General features: G+C 42.8%; 1 protein-coding gene across 2 annotated transcripts in view; it reads left to right on the top strand.

The window, feature by feature from the left end:
- Positions 1-22,355, top strand: part of doc2d (double C2-like domains, delta) — a 28,439-nt gene extending 6,084 nt beyond the window's left edge. Inside the window, exons 5-12 of one of the 2 annotated variants that reach the window (XR_007966117.1) lie at positions 3,594-3,703; positions 9,845-9,971; positions 10,363-10,419; positions 10,820-10,944; positions 16,308-16,389; positions 16,925-17,021; positions 18,236-18,340; positions 20,250-20,454. Coding sequence is in view for 1 of the 2 variants with exons in the window: in XM_052084184.1 (XP_051940144.1) it covers positions 3,594-3,703; positions 9,845-9,971; positions 10,363-10,419; positions 10,820-10,944; positions 16,308-16,389; positions 16,925-17,021; positions 20,250-20,389 (738 nt within the window). In the remaining variant the exon portion in view is untranslated. Of the gene's footprint in view, positions 1-3,593; positions 3,704-9,844; positions 9,972-10,362; positions 10,420-10,819; positions 10,945-16,307; positions 16,390-16,924; positions 17,022-18,235; positions 18,341-20,249 lie in introns of both variants that reach the window. The other variant, XM_052084184.1, reaches the window with a different exon arrangement.
- The last annotated feature ends 1,504 nt before the right edge of the window (positions 22,356-23,859 follow it).

Below are 23,859 nucleotides of genomic sequence, written 5' to 3'. Positions count from 1 at the left end.
CCCTCTACGGCAATATCAGAATTTCATTCTTTCATTCCACAAGACGTACTTGTGCGTCTTTTTAAAATTAGGCCCCGCCTACCTGGGACGTACTTGTACGTGTCAGTCTTTTTTTGTGTCATAGAGAGGAGGAGGGTCTGATCCAATCTGTGAATGAGAAGAAGACGTTTGCATTTTAATCATGTAAAAAAAGTGACCAGTAGGTGGCAGTGGGCCTCACGTGCTTGAAATGCATGCTTTTACAAAAAGCTCCTTTTCTCTGTTTTTTGCCCAGGAATCGCCATTTTCAAGAAAATTAGCCATTTTGTAATGCCGATTGCTGAGGAATGGAAAAAGAATTTTAGAAATATATTTTTTTTTCTGCTGAAAGAAGGGAGTCCAAACTTTATTTTGGTAGGCTCCATGTTTATATAGCATTAGAACCAAATATTCTGTGGGCCTTGCAATATCAGTCAAAATCAAGTAAAACGCTGGGATTGACGGGGTTGCTCCGGTGAAAATGGCTGGGATTGAATGAGTTAAATAAGTCACAAAATATGTTTGCTCTGATAACTGATAGCCCGGCTTTTAATGGGGAACGTTAGGTGATGCTAGACTAATGTATGTCTCTAAATTATAATTGTGTGTGATAAATAATACCTTTCTGCTGCAGACGGCGAGGATAGAGGGTGATGTTGAGGCAGGTCAGGGTTTTCTGGCTCAGAATTGGATTCTGGCTGTGCAGGCATAAACTCATAGGGACGTATAAAGTTGCTAAAGTAGCATTCTTTTATTTTTTCCAATCCGTAGTCATTGTTTGTCATTGACAGTTGAGTGAGATGAGGTTTTAGAGCAGTGGACACACTGACAGCATTTGAGCCTCATGTGATATGCTTGGTGATTTTCTTCAATATTTCAAATTTGGCAGGTTTGTGAAAGACATTCTCCATCTGTGTTGTGTCAAATTGAGTAGTCTTTTTTTTTTGCCATGTTTCCGCCAGTCAGTACAGTTCAGCTCCCCGCGGTTCATGCTGACGAGATGTGATTCTGAACCCCCCTTTTTTTTCCATTTCCAACCCACTTTTTCACATCCACAAATCCTATTGACAATGTGTCAAAACACAGCCAACTGATTTTTTTTGTTTGTTTGTTTTTGTTTTTTTGAATCCACATGGCTAGGAAAGACTAATCGAAGGAGAAAAATGCAATCAGTCGTCGATGGATGTAAACAGACAGATGGAAGAAGCTGAAGACAAATGTAAATGGACAGATGGAGAATGAAGATAAAAGATTAGAAAACAAAGTTTTCAAAGACGGCTGATGGTAAAGGCACAGAGAAAAAGGAGTGGGAACTTGCTTGTAGCAAGAAGTGGTGATATGGACAAAAAAATACTAATGGCAGTTTTAAAAAAAAGCACAACTCTATCTCTACTTAACCGAGCACAAGTTAAGCCACACTTTCATTCAGCGTCCAAATGCCATGCATGCGTGGGCTTCTTCTTTGGAGGGACAGCAATGAGGGAATGTGGGTCCATGGTCCGTGGCTGTGGGGACAAATAGAGACAGAGACAAAGACAAAGAGATGGAGAGGAAAGAGCTTTGTGTCCTGAGGCTCTCCCAACAGACTAAGAGGACGATGGCATGAAAGATGGGGTGTTTATCTTCGGAGCCACTGACATGAGCAGGAGAAAGTGATGGAAGAGCATTGTAACTTTTTGTCGTAGCTGCAGAGAGTGGTCATATACCCCTGGTGACATACGAGACGTCATTGTACTGACTCAAATGCATTGATACTTACCATTTAGAAGTTGATTCAAGTGTTGTTCCATCAATCACAGGGCACCAATTGGGGCTTTCGCCTTGATAGGTTAACATGTCAGTTTGTCTTTCTGAGAATATTGACAGGTTTAGGAACTCGTGTCGTAACGATGCCGCAGTTCCGACTTCCCTTCGTAGAGTACCTGCTTAAAGTAACTCAATAATGATACTGAAGCGGTACGACGGCAAAAGAAACAAAAACATCAGTCACAGCATTGGAATGGTAGAGGACAAAACGGTGAACTTCACATTATGGCATTTTTATTCATTCAAAATCATCTCAGGCCGTGGAGGATATTAAATTCATTGATACATCCATCTATTCATTCATTCATTGTCTTCTGCTTATCTGGGGTCAGGTCGGTGGGGTTAGGAGCTTTAGCAGGGAAGCGCTCAATTCTCTTTCCAAGTTCCGCTCTTCAGAACCATCTCAGAGGTGTTTCTAAAGCCATCTGGGGCTGAGCGAGGTTGTGTCGTCAGTGCGATCAGATTGGCCGACACTGATGCAGCAAGGAGCTTCGCCGCGTATGCCTATTTCCGGATTTTAGAAGAACCCCGTGCCATCCGTCACCAAAGTCACAAAAATACAGTATAGACAATAAATATCATAGTGTTTAGCAACAACACTGAACCATATTTACAATTTCATATCTACTAATGGATGTATTTCATTTTTAGTGATTAATGACAACAAAAAATAGAGATTCGTGAGCACACGCCAGCATTTGCTTGCCAGGTCCCATTCACTTGAATGAGAGGTGCCACTCGCCCGTCCCGACTGACTGTGGCTCTCCCACCTCAGAGATGGCCACTTTGAGTGGCTGCTGAAGGGCTTAAGATGCTGCAGTGAGGATGGTGAGCCATTGACTCAGAAGGGGGCCAAATGAATGAAAGTGAGCTCTCGAGAATGAATGAGCGCTGGCGGTGCGCCGCTTTGCGTGCCGCTTACAAAACCACTAAATCACTATTTCATCCATGGTACATGTGAAATTGTAAATATGATTCAGTGTTGTAACACAACAAATATGTGTGCTGGATACACGGTATCGTTGTCTTGATGACGCCTGGCTGTCTTAAATCCGGAAATTGATTTTTCGTTTATATGTGAAAACTTCTTCGCATTTGATGGGTTGTACTTTGCGATGTTGCCAGCCAATCGCAAGGCACACATAGACGTGCCAAATATAAACTGAAGAACGCCGTAAGGGATTAGGATCAAATGTGAACTGTGAAAGTGAAGAAAATCCATGCGAATCCTCACTATGATGAAACACGCCGAGTTTCGACAAATAATTTCATTTTACATGAGTAGTGAGTTGGAAAATAGCAGACAAGAATTAGTCCCCGAAAACATATTTTGCTGTGTTATTGACATAAACTCCGCAGTCAAACCCTCAAACATCCCGAAGGCAACGGTCGGAAATGAGGCAGCAAGGGAGGAGATGGGGAAGCCATTAGGAGCCTGCATGCAATTGACTTCCCGAAAAGCTTTACATTTTCATTCTGATTGTGTTGCACACTTTAAACGTCTCCTGGTGTCGATGCTCTGCCTCATTACATTGCAAGGGAGACAGATGGACAGGTGAGGAGAGGGAGGCCTCGCGGCCTCTCACGCTCGCTCAACAGATGTCCGAGATCTCCTCAGGGGCCGAGATGAATTATTCCCTTGCGGTCATTTTTTTTCCCAATCCCTTGTCCTTCTTTTTCTCTGATCTGATGAATTCGCCACTTAGTTCTTTACACATTGCTCTCATCCTCTTCACATGAATATTGCTCAAATGTATTTCCCTCTACAGGCAAACAAACTCCGCACAAAGACTCTGAAGAACACACTGAACCCAGTGTGGAATGAGACACTGGTGTATCACGGAATCACAGCGGCTGACATGACCACCAAAACACTCAGGTAGGCTCTCGCCTTGAAATTTCACTCCACTTGCAACTGGTGACGTTAGCCAGGCGGACGTGTGTCGTTTTCCACGCAAGAGGGTGAGATTCCCTACAAACTGCTAACAGTGCAGCCCATGCGCTTTCCTAGGGGCTTTTCCAGGTCATTTATTATTGCAGCCGACTGCCCCACTTGCTGCTACTCCTCAGGTGTCGGCTGTGCGAGAATTGTCTCCATATGGAGTGGCCGAGGTCAAACGGTGCCATCTTGACCCAATAACAGAAATATGCTTTTGTTGTCCTGTAAGATGATTCAGAGACTTTGCGACAGGGAGCGTATATGCTGCGTGCAATGAGTGTCTCTGTGGATTCGTAAGAGTGTCGGGTGACTTTGTTTATCCCGAGGAAATACAAGCAGACACACAGAAACGCTCAGTGCATTTATCTCCCCCGAACACACAAATGCAGCTCGTCGGGTATGTCCATGTGTGTGTGTGTCCTCCTATGCGTATGTCAAGGGCAACTGGTGGAAGGACTGCGTTGTTTGGCTTCTCCTCGGGATTGAGACAAAATACACCCACCCCAGACAAAGCTCATCTCCCACAGACAAAACCACCATTTATTCAGCTTCCTCAAATGCATCACCGCGCATGGCATCCCTCAAACTAGAGAAAACCCCGTCTGACCTCTATCCAAGGACAGAGACGCAAACAGCATGGTGGTGCTGGCTAGCCAAAGAGAGGAGGGGGAGGAGGAGTATGTCCGCTTGTCATGCGTGGGGTGAAGAGAGAGAGAGGGAGGGGGGGGGGGGGGGGTTCCAGACATGAACAAAGTGAGCGGGGTGGGGCGGGGTGCAGCGTGACTGATGGCAAGTGGCAGATACGGGCTTGCTGAAGAAGAAACTTGGGATGCTAAAACGGAGGACGATGACGGGGTCAATGGAGAGAATCTGCCTTGCAGTGAGTAGTGGGATTAATGTAAGTGAGGAGTAAGCGACATATTCTCCCGTTTGTGTTGAAGTCAATTCCTTGCATGCCTTTTTTTCCCCCCGCACTTTCAAGGCATGGTTAATTCTCATGTCTAAGCCTCTGACTGAAACCAAAGGGAGAATCTGTGCTGTTAAAAAAGTACGCAGCAGCACACGTTTTGACTTAAGCACATGGAAGAATATGCCCCCAAGTCAGTACTTCTCAAATGGGGGCGTATGTGATTCCAAGGAACATGTTTTTTTTTTAAATCAGAATCAGAATCAGATTTATTGGCAAAGTATGTAGAACACACAAGGAATACTAGATAAGTGTTGTATTGCACTACTACTACTACTATTATTGTAGTAAGAGACGGTGGCGCTCCCATTGTCAGTATTCACTCCTAGCATGAGCTGAGTGTTGTTTTCGAAAAGCTGTACACTGCAAAATGTGATTATGTAGCAATTGCGTTACAAAAATCTGCATAAATTATGTTGTTTCATTTTTGTCAGGTGAAATGTTTTCAATATTATGTTCTGGATGGAATGTTGCAGATCAATTTTAATTCATTAGTGTCTTAGGTTTTTAAATGTAATTTTTCAGTATCGTACGGTTCAATTAGAGAATGTTTATCGTTAAATAGCAGGGTAATACATTTCAGGCAAATCGATGTACTGTAAATATTTATTTACAGACTAAAAACAACGTTCGGTTTTCTTTGTTGCAATTCCTCCCTTTTTATTTAATGTTAATGAGGAAAATTGTTTTACAGAGCTGTACTTTGAATGATTTTCTAGTCAAACGATACTATTTATAGTCGGGGGAGAGAGTTGTGGGAGGGGCGATCGCAAAATGTTTTCTTCTTCCAAGGAGGTGGTGTAACAGAAAGTAATTGCGGAGCACTGCCCTAAGTGAATGGAGAGCCAACAAACAAAAGGAACGGAGACACGTAGAAGCAGACTGCAAATGAGCTCAATGAAAAAGCTCACATCAATGAAGGGGAGGTGAGCGACAGAATGAGAGATCTCTTTTCAAAATCTCTCTCGTTTTGTTTGGATGCCAGCACCGCAGCCCAGCCAATAAATAGTTTGCTCTCATTATTTCATGCAAAGCAAAGCAGTGTTGGGGAACGGCAAAACAGAGTTTCATCCCCAGAGAGACGTTGACTCACCGGCTTGTGCCCTGCTACATTCTACTTGGCTGCTCTCTGCTGAGTTTGCGATGAGGGGATGCTGTTCTGTTTGATCCGCACGCCACATGAGCCAAACACTCTCCAAGGAACGCGCCGGTGGTGCAGACCCTCCAATCATTAACTGGTCTAGCTGGGCGAAACGGCAAAGAGACAGAACCCAATGGCAAGCCCATGTGTTTTTCAAAATAAATGATTTTATTTGATTTTATTCATATACTGAACTGTATGTGATGGCAAATATCCACATCTACCTACTTTAAATAGCCTAGTACATTACAACTGATGTAAAATTGAAAGTTGGCAGAGAGGTCCTGCTGGTTTTTAAGGATGAACCAGCAGAATAACCTAATTAATGTCCTCAGTGAAGACTTCACGGCTGGCCTCTCACCAGCTTTAATCCTTTAATTGATGCAGGAGGGCTGCCCGAGGTGCTCAGATCTTGATTGAAAAGTTAGAAAAAGTGACACAGATGAAATAAATCACCCCCCCCACACACACACACACACATTTGCAGTTTAGTCTGTTTGAATCATTGACATATTTGTATTTATTTCTCATCAAATTAAGCTCAATTGAAATGTCTTTTTTTCTCGTGAATGTATTGTCCTGCTTTGGCATCTTAGTATGAAGCACAGTGATTTTTAAAAATATATACAGTATATTTAGGGGAAGACATTCAAGATCACATCCAAATACCATTCAATCTCTACCAGTCACTGTAGTCTGCCTCTGCACCGCGAATCCGAGACAATTGTGACAGTGGTAATGAGGAGTGGAAATAGTTCCCCTCACAGCAATTTTTATGTATCCCATTGCGCAAGAAACTAGCTGTGAACTGCACATTGATGCATAGTGCAGGTGAATTAGGGGCCTCCTATTTGGATTTCATCGCTAAAATGTCCATCAGGAGGCCTGTTAACAGAAGGGAGATGTGAAGGTGCTTTGATGAAGACATCATTTGTGCTTTTGTGTGTGTGTGTGTGTGTGTGTGTGTGTGTGTGTGTGTGTGTGTGTGTGTGCGTGTGCGTGCGTGTGTGTTTGGCCTTTCTCTTGCTATCTTTCCTCAGTTTTTTTCCCTTCTTAGTCTATCTCCCCGTCAGACTTTCTAATAGACTCGTACTGTCCGCTGCCATAAGAAGATAAAGACAAATTTAATCCATAATCTCGTATTGGATTCAGTCTTAGGGTGAATTTGGCCTCTGATAGAGGGGCAACACCATCACGACCAGCAGCAACAACAACACACCGCCAGATGAACAGAAAGAGTCGTACGCCCATTTTGACCCACTCGGCTCTGACAGAGATTGTACCGACAGAAGCAGCACAAAGCCGCCCCCCCCCCCCCCCCACCCCTTCATCTCATTCTATCGTCAACTGAGGTGTGTGAAGTTCTGTCTGTGGAAGAATTACCTGTGAAAAGCAACATGTCCTGACAACATCCCCGTATGGGTTTTCCATATCCAACACCGTAGTACCACTCCCCGAGAAAAAAGTAGTCATGACACACAAATAGAAGGGAGTCCCGGATATTGGACCCCCTGCGGCTTAGTATCAGTACTGACAATGCCGTCAACAAAGTCATCCAAATCGCACTCACATATATCAGACAAAAGGACACTTATGTTCGAATGTTTTTTCAGAGTCTGCAACATCTCCGGTAGTGAAAACATATCCAACAGTGAAAGTGCTTCGTTTTGTTTTAGGTCACATGTGAATACGCGAGATTCCTAGCTCGGGGGAACTTTTGAGTTTGGTTTTCGAACCGAATCCTTTTGTGAGTGGCGTTTTTTTATAGATACTGTATATATTACCAGAGCACACCAGACACAGTACTAACAAAACTATTCCGATTCATCTTCATGTGTGTGGCATGTAACAGATAAACAATCTTTTCAAATTCGAATTTCTTGGCGTGTACCGTGCCAATTAAGGCAAAAATAGGCTTTTGGCTTATCAACATCTATGGATGGAATAGGACAAAACTTACTTGGAAGTTTGGGTAAACAGTTAGCGTACTTGCCTCTCAATCTGAGAATGAGGGTTTGAATCCAAGCTGGGCTATCATTGTTTTTGCTGTTTTCGACACGTGGTTATGTGAACCAAAGGATATGTCCACAAGGGTCATTTAAAATGGTAGAACTCACTTTTATTTAGTCGAATTATATTTTCTGTGTGCGTATCCAGCTAGCCAACCATGTCAAGGGCCTACCCCACACAAAACTCCACCAGCAGCCACCGACTAAATTTCAGCGCTCAGTGCCTCCATTTTGTTTTTACTGTGCCTTTGACAAAGTCACAGCTTGAATCTCAAAGCTTGAATCTTCCTGACTATAACCCTTCATATTTATTGGAACTCGGCATCGGCACCGAGTTGTGCCGCATAGGAAATAAATATAGAAGCAAGAAACAATGGAGAGTTTTAGTTTTTATATTGATGAAAAGCAGCACAGTGTCGAGAGGTTCTGCATTCCAATTTCTGTCCATAGGTATGGCAATGATGGCTTGTCAATATGTGTCCTGGCAACCTGTCCAGGGTGTTCCCAGCCCCTTCAGCTGGATGACCGAAGAGTGGAAATGGATGGATGGATGTTGCTGATGATAATGATGATGAAAAGAATGGCAACATGTGGCCGTTATTGCTGAAGTCTTTTAAAGATACAGACGGTTTGTGCAGGAATAGAGGGAGAAAAATCACCTTTGCTCTGACAAGCTTGAACTGGCTGTGCAAAAGCATGAAAAGCTCCAACTTCATGTCAGACGGTTGGGTATGATCACAACTTTGCATTTGTCGGCTGTTGTTTTTGAAGGCGATGTTGATGGCATGAAATCCTATTTCTTCAGTAGCATCTGTTGGGCTTTCAGAGGAAACGTGGGGGAGAGGGTGCAAGGATTTTCAGTGGAGGCGCTTTGCCCGTAACTGGGGTGACATTTCACCACAGCCTTCATCTCATCACCCCACTTCATACGAGCACATATATGTGATGAAGCTAATGCATATCAACCACCAGAAATCCATGCTGATGAGTCAGAGTTATTCTGGGTCTTACAGAGCTTCACTGCCAATCCAATGGGACAGGGAGTCTTGAAGAGGGAAGGTTTGTGTGCGTGTTTTTTTTCCAGTACAAGAGAAAGGATATCCGAAAGAATATAAAAGAGTCGCCTCCACCAGCACGAAAGAGTGCTCGGTAAATAAAGTTCCCTCAACCAGCTTGACGGATTTACAACTCATAACAAATGACACTGGCTAAGTCGCGACTTAATACACAGAATGGATACTTAGCCTGACATTAGCCTCAGTTTGCCAAGGCACGCCGTTTTTTTTTCTTGATACCATTTCTAAAATGTTTTTAAAAGAGTTCCGAAATATCGTCAAGGCGATGAATACATATGACAATCAGAGCCTTGTCAAACTTAGTCTGTCAGACCATTTATTGGCCGACACAGGGTTGTCGATAAAGGGAGGACAAAGTCTGTGCCTCTTCACTCTCTCTCTTTTTGTCCTGTAACCCAAAAATAAGAACTTACACTATCAATTCTCTGCTGAACTTGTTGGAGAATTACATCAATGTGATCCCACATTCTTTACAGTACGTACCTGGCACCGCCATTGTCATTAGACCAGATTGCGATTCTACATTCCCAACTGTACTTATTAAAGTAGTAAACCTGTGAAACCAAAAACAATTCCCTCGTGGAACTTAGATGGCTTTTAAAGAAAACTGTCAACCGGTCACCAGAAGACTTCAAATGAGACAGTTGGTCCAGAAAGTCAATTTTCCCGAGGTGTGTTGATCAATAAACATCAAATTTGCAACATAGGAGCATTCGTCTTTTAAAAAAACAAAATCTCTTTATTTAGCCAGATTGTTCATTTTAGTGCGCACCGCTATCAAGTTTCATGCAACTTGTGTGTAATATCTTGATTAATCATGCTCACGGAATACTCTTTTTATTGTTTTTCCTTGGACTAATGTGTCTTGTTTGTGTTCATGTCGTGTAGGCTGTGTGTATGTGACATGGACAGACTTGGGCGAAATGAATTCATCGGTGAGGTGAGGGTGGCCCTGAAGAAGCTCAGGGAGGGTGACAACAAACGTTACAATATGGGCTTGGAGAGAATTGCACAGGTACAAACACTCTCAGCCTACAGTACACCAGACTGTGTACTTACTGTATGTGTCGCTGTCGTAGTAACAAATTCTAGATTTCTATGGACCACGTCAATTTTACTCAGATGTATAATATTGTGTCCTTGCCATGTTTAAAATTGGAATCTTTACTGTCATTGCACAGTGTACAAGCGAAATTGTAAAATGATCCATTTTATCTTTCATTCATCCATAATCACTCTATTATTTGACCCCAGTCAATAGATCCAACAGAGATTTCATTTGCTACCTGGTGCATATTTCATTTTCTCGTTCTTTGTGTTGTGCAGCCAACAGCCGAGATGCCTTGAACTGAGCAGTTTCATGATCTTTCTCGCATCACTCCATGTTCATGTTTCTTTGGTTCCAGAACAAAGAATCAAACAATCAAGCCGTGGAACAGGGAGCGCTCGTGGCAGAGGAGGAGGTACCAGTTTGATCTTTTCATCTCACTTACTGTTTCCGCAGCTGTCTCTTGTCTTTCGCGCCGCAATATCCCACGGGAAAAAAATGCATCCCAGGGAAACGGTGGGCACCTCATAGGGTATATTCAATTGTTGCGATTTGTCAGTCCGCTGTGGTTCTCCACTGGCTGTTATCGAAACCCTTCTTGTGATTTTAGAGGTACAAGTGAATAGCTTTTGGCCTCTGGGGGGAATAGAGCTCGTTCCTCAACCCAGACAAAGGCTTTAACTACAATGTCCACTTTCACACAGCACGTGCTTCATGCTGAAAAGCTTCAATACTGCAATACTTTTCCCTCCTAGTGCCCCTCCCGCTGCGTGTGTTCATTTTTTTGTAAAAGCGCGTGTGTTCTCTGTGGGCAGCGCGGACGCATCCTGGTGTCTCTGTGCTACAACACGGAGAAGGGCTGCCTGCTGGTTGGGATCATACGCTGCGCCCATCTGGCCGCCATGGACTCCAATGGCTACTCTGACCCCTTTGTCAAAATGTGAGTCACATCAGTGGGGTTTTTTTTTTCGGAATAAAACTTGGTTCCTCTCTTTATTTGCATATGTAAACTCTGAAAAAATGTTCCTGTTGCAGCATTGCACAACATGACACGACGTCCGCATTCGGGGTCAAAATGTGGGTTCGCTACTGATCACTTGTCATCATGGCATAAGAAAAGCTTGAAATACAAAGTGAAAAAAAAAGGACTGTTTCATGTGCGAAAATAATCCACACACACACAAAAATCTATACACTTAAAACAAACATGGCTTGAATTACAGCCGAGTGTATTTTTGTATCACGTTCTCTTTATGATTCAGTTCAAGCTCAAATTTTCATTTGTTGCCAAGTAAAAGCGTTGCTTTTTCTTTCGTCCAAAAATTCTCAAGAACAAAGTCAAAATGTATTTTAGTGCAATGACCAAAGCCAATTTAGAAAATTGTTTTGTTCAATTCTTCGTTTTCATTTATAATTTCTTCCCTTTTTTTCCTCGTTTCTTTTCTTAAATGACATAACTTAACTTCTTGTCCTATTTTTCCCCTTCCAAGTCTCTTTCTCCGATGAGTGTGCATTTTGGGAACGATTTATATTCATTCAAGTTTGGGTACCAAAGCACGGTAGCTCTCGGTGTGATGCAGCGCTGTCCTGCACCGCAGTAATTTACTCTCGCAATAATGAACTCATTTATAAATGAATACCTCTGTGACAGTGCCAATCAGAAATTTGCATTATCATCTGCGCCATATGTCAAGTCTCATTGTTTGATAGATAGAATTTGATAGAACAGAATCGTTATTTTCTGCCAAACCTCACACAAAATAAGCAAAGGTTCAGCTTTTGCAGAGGTTCTCTTCGGGTGGCCATAACCAGACAGAGAATGCGGATACACAATTTCACACTGTCTACACAGTAGTGGAGACAAACTTCTGTTTTCTCTCATTGGAGTTGAAGTGTTGACCATTACTGGCGCACAGATGGCTGTAAACATCCTGGATGCGGCATGAGTCACTGAAGGAACAACACAATGAAGGCTTTTCATAAAGCATTACGCGACTTGATGAAAGGCAGTGAATGGAGGAGAGCCAAGGTGTCTGCAAAATGGGACAGACCACACACTTTCTCTGATATACACTTATTTTTTTCGCCCTCAAGCATTGATTAGTGACTGCGCTTTTACATTCTATTTCATCCTACCCATTTGCATTAAACGCCGAATGCAGAAAAATGCACAGAAATGTCCTCTCGCTTTTGATTTCCCTTTTATTAAAGTCTTTCGTATTGCCGTATCATTCCCTTTATATTCACTCTTGTACCGAGGATTGTCCTTCATCATCAAAAACAACCTTCTTCACCTTACTTGCTCTTTTAAATCATCCGTTTGCATCCAGAGGACTGTTCTTGTGTCAATTGTGTGCGTGTCTGTGCGTATGTGTGTTGCGTGACTGCGCCGTGACAAAGTCTCCTTTCGGGGACACATTTCAGACTAAACGCCAGGAACCAAGTCCACGTCCCTTCTGCTTGAAACATCTGCCAATCTCATGCCTCTCAGACTGTGTGTGTGTGTGTGTGTGTGTGTGTGTGTGTGTATACTTGTGGGTTTTAAAATTGAGTAGTTTGACTTGAAAATAACTGCTATTGGAAAGCTGCTGCGGTTTATGAAAATGGCTTGTCATCTAGAATATGTAGCGGTCTATGATATACATCGTAATCTAAAATAGATTCGTTTTGTTTCTGTATATCACTTACATTTACAAAGTATGAACCGAGCTTTTTTTCTTCTTCTTCTTCTTCCATCAGCCTCAGAGGCATACAATGACATGAACCTACCGTATGTTGTACAAGTGTATGAGGACTCTGGCAGCAAACAGACGTATCTGTATTTATTTATTTATTTACACACAAAATGAATCTTTTGCAGCCAGAGTATGTCATAGAAGGCTTGTAAGAATAATCTTACTTATTTATATTATGAGAGGACAAATTATTGCTGAAGAAATATAAACATAAGACTTTTATGTTTGCTCCCATTTTTCACGATCAGAGAGGAAAAAGGCACCTTTAAGTGATGGATGGGGCCACAATTTTTCATCAACGCTACCAGGACCATGCACTTACTCACCAGATGAATGACAAAAATGGCATTTTAAATATGGGCAAAATAGATCAATATGTCTGGGGGATTTTTTTCTTTATTGAACCAGTGAACGTCATAGTGTCTTAAATTACAGTCTTTCATTTTTGAATATATACAAAAAGATTCAGCTTTCAACAACAAAGGGTTTGAACGAGCAAAACCCAACCACATACTGAGAGTTGTATTTGTATTATTTTTATGCCAAAGCAAAGGGATCTCTTACATAAAAATTACCATTCAAGGACAACAGAAAATTGCTGAGCAACGACCCAACATAAAGCGCAATAACTAATTTGTTTAAAAAAAAAAAGAACTCGCTCAAAATATTATTTTTCTTGAGGTTCTATTTTTGTCCCGCATGTCATTCCAAATCGGCAACAAAATATGAGGCCTTCTCATGTTGTAGTATTGGGCAGTAAGTAGGAGGCTACGATCACACAACAGCACGGTTCAGATTTTTTTTTGTGGACCTGATTTTTTTTTTTTCATGCCACATGACCAGTACAATTCAGATTTCTTTTTGAAATTTGACCTGGGTGTCTTTCGTGTGTGAATATATATCAGATATGTATACAATGTGCCCGCAATATCAAAGCTCATCCACACACATCCAACCTATTTTTCATTAAAAGCCCAAAATTTAATCAGTCATTCACAGACCACAATCAACAACCAAATAAAGTTGGGCTACAGGCGGCAAACGGTGGTCCCACCACATACATACTGTTTTTTCCCCCACGTGCCGCCTGACCCCTCCCAATATAATAAAATTATCAGATTATTTCGGCAAAGAAGTGAGACTCTCTCGCACAGATTTGTCAACAATATTCAATAGAAGTAGGCCTTCTTTGTAAAAAAAAAAGTCTTTGCATTCAGATCATGAAAAATGGGGGCAAAAATAAATGTGATGTTATAGTTTTCTATATTGTTTGTAATGACATTCTTTTTTTCAACATTGGTTACTTTTCTGGGCAGCACGGTGGTCTACTCGTTAGCAGGTTCACCTTACTGGATTTGATTCCGAGCCCAAGCCTTCTTGAATGGAGTTTGCATGTTCTCCTTGTGCCTAGATGGGTATTCTGGTTTCCTCCCACGACCTTCATGGGGATAAACTGCTCGGATAATGGATGGGTGGACGGATGGGTCACTTTTCTTTTATAGTTTGAATCTACCAACTATTCATTAAGGGGAAAAATGTCAAGCACAACATGCATGAGTATGAATAACAGCTGCGAGTCACAGTTAAGCTTTTCTTTCAGTGGAGTGTATTCAGTGTAAAAATGAGCAGAAATGTCTTGTTAGTTCCAGGAGATCCCAGCATTGGACCAATTCACATCTCTTTAAAAAGTGAGGGAGTGATCCTTCCTATCTCAGTGGACCAGCCTCCACTGTTCTGAAATATTTCGCACATTGAATTCAAGTATAGCTTGATTGCAGTTGTGTAAAATGGTTTTGGATGGGCCATTGCTATTGTCAATCGCATTCAGTTGTTTGATACAATGGGAAATTGGAATTCCCCCATCTGCGCTGCACTGGAGCCCATGCAAAATGAGATTTGGCACAGAGTAACACACACACTCACACACAACCACTCACCCATCCCCCGGTGCCTCCTCCCGAAGCTTCAGCCTCACCAGCTCAATTGCCGCTGGTCTTTGACTGCCCTCCTTAGATTACTTTTCACAATATTTTTCTTGCACACAAAGGTTGTCATTTGAAAGGACAGTTCAGTTATATTGAGGCAACTTATGGCCTACTGTGCTTCCTTTCAATTGCTTATTTGATTGGTCTGCCTCTCGCTCATCAAACAGAAGGATTGAGAAGAAAATTGTTTCCGATACCTGCTTTCCTTTTCATTGCTGACACAAGCGTATGATGAATCACTTTTTTGCACCACTTCTGATCCCGGTGCCGCAGCGGCAGCCGGGAGTCCTTGCAATGCATCAGCTGTCAGTCTCTGGCAGGGGTGGCTGTGAGATGTTGCTGAAGGAGGGAGCTACCGCGCCACCTGAAAAGCTTGACTCAGAATTTACACAGATGACTCCCACTGCCCTCTGGCAAACCGTCTGGTGCCTCTTTACTGGAGCATAAAAACTCCCCCAACCTCGGCGTGATTAGGATCTCGCTGTGGCTTGTGTTTCTTTGTCCAAAGGACTTCGAGGTCACAATTATCTTCCAAAGAGTTCTTGAAAACGTGCTTTCTCCATTTAGTTGCATTCAGCAAGGTTCATTGTTAAATGGGGAAAAAGATAAAAAGTGGATGGATTAATGACTTCCATTGCAAAAAAAATGTGGGTACCATATATTTTAAGGAGCCCTGGTATTTAAACGGACCATTTAGTTCCACAAAAATTGTTTGATTGCACGGTGAAAGTTCACCTGATTGAAGTTTGAAATGTAGCGATGACGTGAAGGTCACCCATTTTGCTGCTTTCTGCACACACTAGAAATCCGAGGAGAAAGTACATGCCTGGCCTTTTCCAAAAGTGACAGAAGCTATCGACCAAAACCAGCTAATTAAAAGCTCAAATCACCCTCTGTGGACAGGTGGTTAAAAAAAAGCCTACCCGTGAACTAAAAGGGTCATCATTTCAATTCCCTTCATCTCAATAATGGTGGATCGAAGTTTATTTTTCATTCTCACTTGGTTTTGTGGTTCTAAAGCTTTAAGTAATTTCAGGTCATTGTGGAAATGTTCAGCATATTTTGCGCCAGAATCTTCAACGGCACACAACAGCACTTTCTTGAAATAAAAACAAAACAACTTTTTGGGTCAACCTAAGGTTTGTTGTCGGTTGTTCAAGCTTGAGTGTGCTGTGCGAGGAATGTTTGATATGACACATGGTGGTATTAGCCAAGGTACCATCTGTTTTGTTTTGTTTTTTTCTCAAGAAGATGACAGGTATCTGTGGGGTGTTTATTAAAGTACAAATAGATGATTCGTGCAAAGATTAAAAGTGGCGTCTATTGGGGTGGTGGCCAACTTGCGGTAGCACAGGCAGTCGGTTGTCCCCGTTCATCCATGGTTGAGGTGCCCTTAATCAAGGTGTCTTTGTAGCCCACTGTGTCACTAATGGTGTGAGATTATTATGTTCACTAATGAGTGAAGGGTTATAAATTATTTCATTTGGCTTCTGCATGCAGTGCCACAAATCAATCCGACTTTTTTTAAAATGATTAGTTTGTATGATCCAAAGGATTGACAATCTTTCTTCTCGTCCTCGAAGCATCTTGCAGCCAGACATGGGGAAAAAGTCCAAGTATAAGACGTCAGTGAAAAAAAAGACTCTCAACCCCGAATTCAACGAGGTACACGCGCATGCATGTATTGGACGAGTGTTGCCAATCGCTTTGTATTAGCTTAATATTTGGTTGCCGTCACCAAACTGTAGGCTCCTTCGTTAGTGGGGCTTTGCCAGACTTTTCCCAAAGCCTCTTTCAGTTGTTTTGAGGCTGCTGCTTCTTCTTCCGCTTCTTCTTCTTCTTTGGCGGGTAAAAGTAATGCTCAACAGGCTCTAGATTGGCTCAGCCAGTGTAAAACTTCAAATTTCTTCAAATCAAACAACAACTGTGAGAGGTTATGGTGAAAGTCTGCAAAACCAAATAAAACAAGAATGTGATAATGTGATTGTCACTGATTTGCAACTAAATATTGGTGGCGTTTTGTTACAAATCTTCTGAGTTGTATCAGAGAGAAATAAACCTTGAATAAAAGCTCAGCATTTTTCACTATTGCTAATAGACACAGATTCAAAACAATCATGAAACAACAACGTTTGCTCTGCTATTGAGTGATCATCCTGATGTATTTGAAGCAGTGTGTTTGTGTCTTTATTGCGCACAGGAGTTTTCCTATGAGGTAACGTTGGACTTGCTGGCTAAGAAAACCCTTGAGATCTCAGTGTGGGACTACGACTTGGGAATGAGCAACGACTTCATAGGTAACGTAGCAAACTACACGATGTTACCAAAAGTATTTGTCCATGTCATGAATCACATTTAAGTGAATTCAAGTGACATCCCATTCCCAATCAATAGAGTGTCAGTCTTATGGGAACACGTGACCATTCTTCTAGAATCACATTCATCGAGTCAAACTTATTTTGGACGACTAGTCATGGTTCTTAAGCTCCTCTCCAAGTCATCTCAAAGGTGTCCTGTAACGTAAAGGACGCTGCAGGCCAGTCAAGTTCATCGACACCAAACTCTCAAGTAATGTCGCGGCAGGACACTTTTCGGAGGGAGTGGGATGCGAACTCGGGGGGTGGAACAGAAAATAATTGAGAAGAACTGGACTAGTCAAAACAACACAAAGAAGATCTTAAGTTAGATATCTGAAGTTCAAATAAGAGGTGATGATGCTTGTCTCGCGCCAAAGGGTTGACCGAGAAAGAACAGGATGTCACTTAAATTTGTACATACGCAACTCAAGGTAGGTGAGCGAATACTTTTGGCAATGGAGTGTCTTGCTAGGCCAGACCAGAGATGGGAAAGTGTACCAATTGGGAAGATAGCTGTGCAAGAGTGAATGAAAAAGGCATAAATTTGAACAAAAATCAAAACCAGGCCAAGCGTGGGTGGAGGGAGAGAGTGAGGGAGGGGTAAAAGAAACATTTTAGAAAAAGATGCATAAAAAGTGCAAGCAATCCAGAGTTAATTATGATGCACGAGGAGTCTGATTGCAAAAAGGGGGATTGAACATACAAAGGAAGTAAGAGGCTTAAGCCTTTTTTTTTAATTTTATTTTTTTGTCGGCGCTGCAGTGTTCACGCATTCATGCTTATAGAGTCACTCCCACTTAACAGCTTTTGGAATTGTTTGGTGTGGACTTCCTGTAGATAAAGCACATGGGGGTTTCAGGAGTGACCAGAAGTCAGAAGGGTGGGACAAGAAGATAAGATGCCCCCCCCCCCCGTCCCCTCAGAGTGAGCTCCATATGTTCTGATCAGAGCTTTTTGTCACGTCGGGTGTGCGCAGCGCTCTGGTTGCTGGGAGGGACTCGCTGTTGAGATCACACAATGAGTTCGAATTGTCTAATTGTCTAAAAGTCTTCAGCTCACTCGCCAACTCCTACGTAGGAAAGCCTGCAAATGCCGTAGAGATGTTTTTTTTTCTTTTTTTTTCTTGAGAGAACCTATACTGTATGTCATGTCAGGCCAACGTGTTTGAGATGCTTGAAGCTGCTGCCATCATCAAACCATCATCATCACCCTCATCCTCCTCCTTCTCTTCATCATCATCACGAACCTCATCAAGAATGGTGAGCGGTAAAGATGACAGTTTCACGTCCCAAAATAGTTACGTCTTCAATAACGTGTTAATAATTAACAAGGCGGGAGAGGTGAGTGCTGTTTAAAGCGTACCTGCCACATTTCCGTCTTTGAAAAGTTCCAAGCATCTAATCTGAAGTTGAATGATTCACTTTGGATGTGACCTTTGAATAAATACCAGGGCTTGATCTCGCCTTTGCTAGTACAGCTTCGCTTCTTCTGGGAACGCTTTCTACAAGATGTTTGGAGTGTGCCCATGCATTAAATGAACAGTTGTGTGCTTAGAAGACCTGCCGCTCTGAATCTCTGATCTTGTCCATCCCAAAGGTGTTTCATAGTGTTGAATTTAAGGCCCCAAGGTTCTTCCATATCAAATCAATTCAAGCATGTCCCGAGAGACCTTGCTTTGTCCACGGAGGACAGGAGGAGATATTCCGCAAACTGTTCATACTAATTAGAAGCATAGAATTTTCCAGAATGGGTAGGTTAAAGTGAATAATCCAGATTCAGGTGGGACTAAGGGGTCTATCCAATCATCCATCCATTTTTGTACCGCTTAGTTCATGGGTGAGGCCTATCACCTAGTGGTGGGCACGTCAGTCCGTCAATCAGCCTTCCGTCATTATTTCCGGCTGGTCCAGTCCGTCCGTCATCGTCAGCGAACACAATGACATTGTCCCACGGAGCTTTATTTTATTTTTGCATACGTGTGACTATGTTCTTGATGCCGGTTGGCTGTCGTTGACAACGACTTATGGACCCGGACCAGCTTGAAGTAATGACGGAAGGATGACTGACTGACTTACTGACGTGCCCACCACTTCGATTGCTGCTGACTTTGAGTGAAAGTTTGGGTTCGCCTTGAACTGGTCCCCAGTCTATCGCAAGGCATATACAGTACAATGGGACCTCAACTTATAAGCAATGCAATCGAGACTCAAACTCCAAACCTCAGAAAACACGCGAACCATTAGTACACTGTGCTGCTTGAAATCCAATCAATTATTGATTTAGGATTCAAGTCATAGAGAAGGAATTACCCAACTGTTTCCAGACACTTGGCGCTTTTGAAGTTGCTGTTGCCGGAGCCGAGTAAACATTTGGCGCGCAGGAGGGTTCGTGAGGAGCAAAGCTGTGTGAGCGTGCTGAACACCTGCTCCTTTCCTACTTCGCTGTCAAACTAAACTTTCTCATCACTCAATTCCTCTTCCTCTGCAGTTCCTCTCCCTCGCCATCCACCGTCAAAGCGATGGCCGAATTGTCCCGAGCGGCCCTCGGGCTCAGGGGACGTCTGTTGACCTCCACTCGGCGTCGGTGGGAATGTTTTGAGGCCACGATTCTATAGAGACCCCCCCTCCCCCCACATCCCCCCTTAACAGCTTCGGACGTTGTGTCTTTGATGTGAACAGAAAGGGACATAGAAAGCGAATGCAGGAAAGGAAGAGCATTTCCACACCACACCCCCACCCCCACCCCCAGGACCATCGTTGCAGGCAGAGTCAATTCTGAGCTGAGACGAGTCGCTCATCAACAAACCATGCTTGCTCGCTTGCTTGTGGCTGTCATTTTGTACAGCACCGTTAAAGGCAGCCTCATCATAATGCTATTTTATGGCAGTTTATGCTCCTTTAACTGTGCAATGGCGGCCAGGGGAAAGGCTGTATCATAACCCCCCCCCCCCCCCCCCCATCCCCCGGGTGTCGCAAATGGCTGTGCCTCTCTTGCAGACTCTTGCTCCATCACCTGGCTCATTTCCTGCATATTTGTCACCTCCCACCCATCATGCTCAATAGCTTCGCCTATTCTCCTAATTCCCGAGCCAAACATCTTTCCCTCGGGCCCGGCCGTCACCCAAATCACGTCCTTACTCCGTCTTCTGTTCTCGGCCTGTGCCTCCAGGTGGCGTGGAGCTGGGCATCAACGCGAGCGGACAGAGACTCAGACACTGGTTCGAGTGTCTCAAAAACAAAGGGAAAAAAGTGGAGTACTGGCATACGCTCACGCAGCAAGGAGCCCCGAGCAGCGACAAAACGGACTAAATCACACCAGACACACAGTAAACACACATGCACATCCCCCTGAAAGATAAGAGAAAAGAACAAAACTGCAATAATAATAATAATCATGTAATAGTGATGAAGATGAAATCCATCATTTAATGCCAACAGCATCGATTATTTGTAAATGATCTTCATTCTGACATCAGTGATGTTAAAAAGGTGTGGTGTTTATTTTTTTAAGGTAAACCAAATTGCCCTCATAAGTGTTACAAAGAGATACACACACAATGTTGTCATTTAGACCTTGTGGAAGTCGCTCGAATGTCCTTGTTCAAATGTTCAACTAATGAAGAGATGATTAGAATTCACTGCATGAACGAGGCCGGCAACGTTGTGAGGCCATGTGACTCTTTGGGCCTGATTTACCAAGATCCCAAATAGGGAGGCGCTAAGGCACGAGTGCACCGCAGAACGCGACGTGTGCTAAGGCACTTGTGCACCAACTTAACAGAAAGCGACATGCTTTTGGCAACAAATGTAAAAGTAGTGCATTTAAAGGTTTTTCTGCTTGAGTTTGTACAGATGGTTTTCACCATGGAACATTTTGAAGGGGGAGAATAATTTCATCACGTGTTTGCGGTGCTCTTCACAGGAAGCGCATCAAAGTGTAGTTTGATTTAACGCATGCTGAGTACATGGCAATTGAATATTCAATTACCATCCCGTGTAATCGTGTGTATGAAGCTTGAGCCAGCACTCCTGCAACTTGCCCTGAGAGATATCAGCACCAGTGGTCACACTGTGCCGAAATGACATAAGTGATATGGCATGACTCCTTCTTGTGACTGGCTCCCTACATGATGGTTTCAAAATTCCAGTACCGAAGAGACAATATGTCAGGATAATTTTATTTTAAAAATGTTTACACGAGTGGAAATCGCAATTCATCTCAGGTTTATTAAGTCATGTATTGCATATACTCCTCTGACAAGCGAAATGACTGTATGGCAATGTTGTGAATTTGGCGTCATTGGCGTGCCCGTCAGATGATCGATCGGCTTCCACATCTGTTTGCGTGACCAGTCATGTTTATGCCCTTTTCACACACGCAAATCTTTAGTAAATCAGGCCCACGGTGTCAATACACCATCGCTATGCTGGCTTATATCGTAACGCGGCATCGTTACTTTTATGATACAAAGCACAAAAGTATCCATATGGTGGATTTGTTCCTTTAACATGTCCGTGTTTTGAACGATTTGTCTTTCATTGTCTTTGTGATCGTCATCTGTATGTGTGAAGCAGGCAGTGAGAATTTGAGTGCCTCAATTTTGTTTTTGCAGCATCTCTTTTCACGTCGTGCCCCGTTGCGAATATCACAACTGAACTTCAAGAAGCACACTGTGTGGGTCGATGTATGCGTGTGATCGTGTGTGTGCGCGCGTATGCGTGTTTGACACAAAAACAACAAGGGCAAGTAAGCAGTGCACAAGAAGAGAGAAAAGCTCTGCTTCCTCCAGTGGTCGTAGCGAGCGATGTGCATTCGGTCCTGGATGGAAAGCGCACTGACAAACTGTCAATCACGTGTCATCTCATCCACTCCCAATCATAGAACAGTTTTTGAGACACCTGCACAATCTAATGAGATCCAATACAAGACAAGCATGAAAAAGTGTTCTTCACATATGAGTGATACTGCCAGCGAGGTAATCGCCATCCATCCAATACTTGTAAATACGCGTTTGTTGGTAACTACATCACTCCGAGAGGTGCAGTTATTTTTCCCTCTAACGACACCACATCAGCTGAGCACCATTTTGATCCAGCTCTTGTATCGGCTCTCTTTTGATTTTGTGCCTAATGAAGTGTCCACTGAGTGTTTATGCCTTCGTTCGTTCACTGTGCTGCATACTCATCGGTGTACAGAAAGATTGATGTTACAGCGGTGAGCTTCTCATTGTTACTTCGAGTGTACAATATCAATCAATAAACAATGCAACTTTTATTTCCTGCAGGCCATTATCATACAGTAATTTATCCATTCTGGAATGGGTGCTGTCACTTGATTTATGGGAATAGCATTGCTTACAACTTAATACTCGGTGTCCTCTGACACTCCCAACATAAAGACTTAGACCATTTCTGTGATCGCTTCCTTTTATAATACTACTGAATGTCAGGTTTATTTTCATACACTGAGTGGCAAGGATTACCCAACGTATAGTATATTTGTAAAATACATTTTACAAAAGCATGTGAAAGCTGATTGTAAACAAAAGCATCCCCTGCTAAAATCTTGGCTTGCTGGCAACTTTGTGTCTGCATATGGAGCGGCCTTAGTGGCTATCACTTAAGAGTTTAAACACAGCCCTAACCAGACTCTGCTCTACGAAAGCACGCCCATAGTCAGTCAGAGTCCTGCGGGAGGTTTTCAATCCAATCGATTCGTCAAGACCTTCGACAACCTTGTGAATGTCTCATGTTTACCACAGAAAGAAAAACTGTTCAGAATGGGGAAAGGGACTCTGTTTGCAAAAAAAAAAATCTGTCTAGAACAAGACTATTTTTAGCCAGCACTCCTGCAACTTGCCCTGAGAGACTACTAACTATTTTCATAGTCTTGTTCTTGACAGTTTTTTTTTTTTTGCAAACAGAGTCCCTTTGATGGGTTTGACCACCCATCAAATGTAAAACTAAACAAGCAAGTAAATCCTTTATCTATCTAACTGTTAGACCCTTGGAAGACTTCGACAAAAAAGCTTGAGCCACCGTGGCGGCTCATTTTCTTTTTCTATGCATCAAAAGCTCCCAGTGTGACAGCAGTAATATTATCAAACCAAAATGAAATGATTGTGATACTCTTTTTTTGCCAGCACGTCCACCCTTCTTGCATGCTTTGCTCACATTTGATCTTCAATGTAGCTGCATGTTTCGCAATAATCACCATCGTGTAAAGTGCAGCGTGCCGATGTGTTGACAGCTCGTGTCATCCATCCTGCCATCAGCGTGCTCTTTTGTGCAGGCTGTCTGTCATTCAGGATTGTTGTGTATATTATTTTGCATTTGACACTTGCCTTCCGAAACGCTGCGAGTGGTAATAATGCAAGGGGTCGGGGGAGTGGGGGGGCAAGTCTGTTGTTTATGAACTGTCAGAATCACAGTGTGACGACTGGCATCATGTGGTAATGTTGTGTCACTATTTCTCAAAATAAACTACAGTCGTTTCACCGCCTGCTCTTCCTTCGCGTCAAATGCCTGGAGTTTCGTTTTGAGAGAGAATATTCAATAACGACATAGGAATCACATTAGTTGGTTCTATAAAAGCGCAATACCGACTCCTGTACAAGACGAGAATGATTTTTGACAGATTCTAACTTTATAACAATAATCATGCTCAGTTTTGAGCTACACCCTTAGGGAGATAATGATTTCACAAAACTATACGTTCTATGGTCACTGTTCCAAGTGTAGGCTACTGATGACCGCCGCTAATCTTTTGCTGTAATGTC

The sequence above is a fragment of the Hippocampus zosterae genome, chromosome 13 (genome assembly GCF_025434085.1).
Source record: "Hippocampus zosterae strain Florida chromosome 13, ASM2543408v3, whole genome shotgun sequence".
NCBI classification, from domain to species: domain Eukaryota; kingdom Metazoa; phylum Chordata; class Actinopteri; order Syngnathiformes; family Syngnathidae; genus Hippocampus; species Hippocampus zosterae.
The sequence above is the reverse complement of the archived record's forward strand: the minus strand, read 5'-3'. Positions and strand labels throughout refer to the sequence as shown.